We start from the raw sequence: 2,037 nt of genomic DNA on the forward strand, positions 1-2,037 counted from the left end.
CCGGCAGCGCGCACCTGGCGGCCCGTACTGGCAGACGTACGTGGCCCAGCTGCACTGGGTGTTGACGGCGCAGCCGAGCCTTGTGGTGTCCCTCCAGACCAGGGCCGTGAAGTGGCCGGTGGAGGGGTTCCAGCCCGGGTTGGAGAAGTCGTATTCCTTCACCTGCAGCCCCAATTTGATGGCGGGGGGGGGGGCGAGGGGGTGCAGTATGTTTAGAAAGGCACTCTGAAAAGGCTAAATCCCTTGGTTGCCGGACGCATTCGCCCTTGCAACACTGCCAGTCGCAAACATGCATTTTCCACAAAGACCGCTGCATGCATGCCCGCGCAGGCCCGCAGGAATGGCCAGCTGCTGAGTACACCCCCTCTCTCACCCCTCCCCTCACCTCGGCGTACCACGCGTCCACTGCGGCCACCAGGCTGGGGTACCCCCACGCCATGTTCTCCCCCACGCCACTGGTGCCTGAGTGGCCGTTGGGGCAGCCGGCCGCCCAGGCCTGGGCGGTGGAGGCGATGGCGGTGTCCCACACCAGGGGCCCCGCTTGGTGGCGGGCCCTGGGGGCGGAGGTGGTTGCAGAGGTGTGGTGATTGTTGAGGGCGGCGTTGAGGTAGGGGCAGGGGCCCCTTGGGCGTGTGAATGTACGCAAGTTATAGAACAGCGCGTGCAGGGTTAAGCCATTTGAAGCAAGGGCCAGAGGTGTCCTGCCACCACAACACGTCCACCCAATGTCGTGTCCCCGATTAATACTCTGGTGTTGCACACCTGAGCCGGTTGGTCTCGTCCAGGGCTGCCTGGAGGTCTGGTGACAACACCGCCGCTGCTGCGGGCCACTGCACGACAGGCGGCGCCTCCGCTGCCTGGTAAGCGTGCTTGATCGCAAGTGCCTCCCCCACACGCATCCACAATGCGCTGTGCGTGACGTGCGGCGCGTTGGGAGCGTCGAGCTCGCTGGAGGGCGGCTGGTCAGGCATGGGGACCGCACCAATGGCGGGGATGACGTTGGCCGCCCAGGCTGCAGGGTCAGAGGCTGGCAGGAGGCAAGGGTGGCATTGGGCGCGGGGGATTGTTTGTTGAAGCGTAGGCAAGCATATGATCAGCAGAAACACTGTAGATGGGTGTGGTTGTTGACACTGCCCTGGTGTAAGCTCCACAATCTGCTGTGTGACATGTCACAGCCGGCGACTGGGGGGATTGCGCAAAGCTCATCCGTGCAGCACGACAAATGCTAGAACTATTGCCACACATACAGCAGCCGGTTGTGCGCACACAACATAGCCACTCACTCGCAGCCGGCAGGTAGATGCAGACGTAGAACGGCCTCGTGCAGCCGCGGTTGACGGCGCAGCCGACGCCCGTTGTCGCCCGCCACACGACATTTGCAAACAGCGCCGCATTTGGTGCTGCTGCCTGGGGCCCGGGGTGGCTGAAGTCGTAGGAGGAGATCGTAGCATACCACGCATCCACTGCTGCCGTGAAGGTCGTGAAGCCTCGGGCCATGTTCTCGGACGATCCTGCTGGATGTGAGTTGGTGGTGCTGCAGGACGCAGCGGCGGCCACAGCGGCGCGGCCCAGAGAGGCGTCCCAGTGCAGGGGTGGGGAGTTGTGGCGCGCTCTGAGCTGATTGTGGCGCTGCAGGGCGGCGGCGGCCTCTGCGTCGGGCGCGGTGCCGGCTGCTGGCGTGGGGCTTGGGGAGGGCACCGGGCTTGGGGACGGCACGGGAGTTGGGGTCGGTACGGGCGACGGCGACGGCGGTGTGATGGGCGTCGGGGAGGCGGCTGGCGGCGGTGGGGCTGATCCAAGGGGCTTGACTTCAGTTGACCAGTCGAGGCCGATGACATTGCCTGAGCAACATGCGAGCGATCATGGGGATTGTGTGTGTTGTAGTGGAAATCAACAGCATGACGCGGACCAGGTGCACGTGCCTATGCTGTGCAGCTGCTCCAGCTGCTTTGATCTCAGACCGCCAGTTGGCAAGTGTGAAGGAGAGACATCCCGCACCGCACCCCATACGATTGCACCCGCGGCACGATCACATCA

The 2,037-nt window shown here is 64.4% G+C and overlaps 1 protein-coding gene across 1 annotated transcript in view; it reads right to left on the reverse strand.

Moving 5' to 3' along the window:
• Positions 1-14: 14 nt before the first annotated feature.
• MNEG_6625 (putative ADP-ribosylation factor GTPase-activating protein AGD14) overlaps positions 15-2,037 on the reverse strand; it is a gene marked incomplete at both ends in the record, with an annotated part of 12,964 nt that continues 10,941 nt past the window's right edge. Inside the window, 4 exons of the mRNA XM_014044900.1 lie at positions 15-162; positions 386-554; positions 763-1,027; positions 1,284-1,534. Of these exons, the coding sequence (XP_013900354.1) occupies positions 15-162; positions 386-554; positions 763-1,027; positions 1,284-1,534 (833 nt within the window). The remainder of the gene's footprint in view (positions 163-385; positions 555-762; positions 1,028-1,283; positions 1,535-2,037) is intronic.

Source organism: Monoraphidium neglectum (genome assembly GCF_000611645.1).
Source record: "Monoraphidium neglectum strain SAG 48.87 unplaced genomic scaffold scaffold01093, whole genome shotgun sequence".
Taxonomy (NCBI): domain Eukaryota; kingdom Viridiplantae; phylum Chlorophyta; class Chlorophyceae; order Sphaeropleales; family Selenastraceae; genus Monoraphidium; species Monoraphidium neglectum.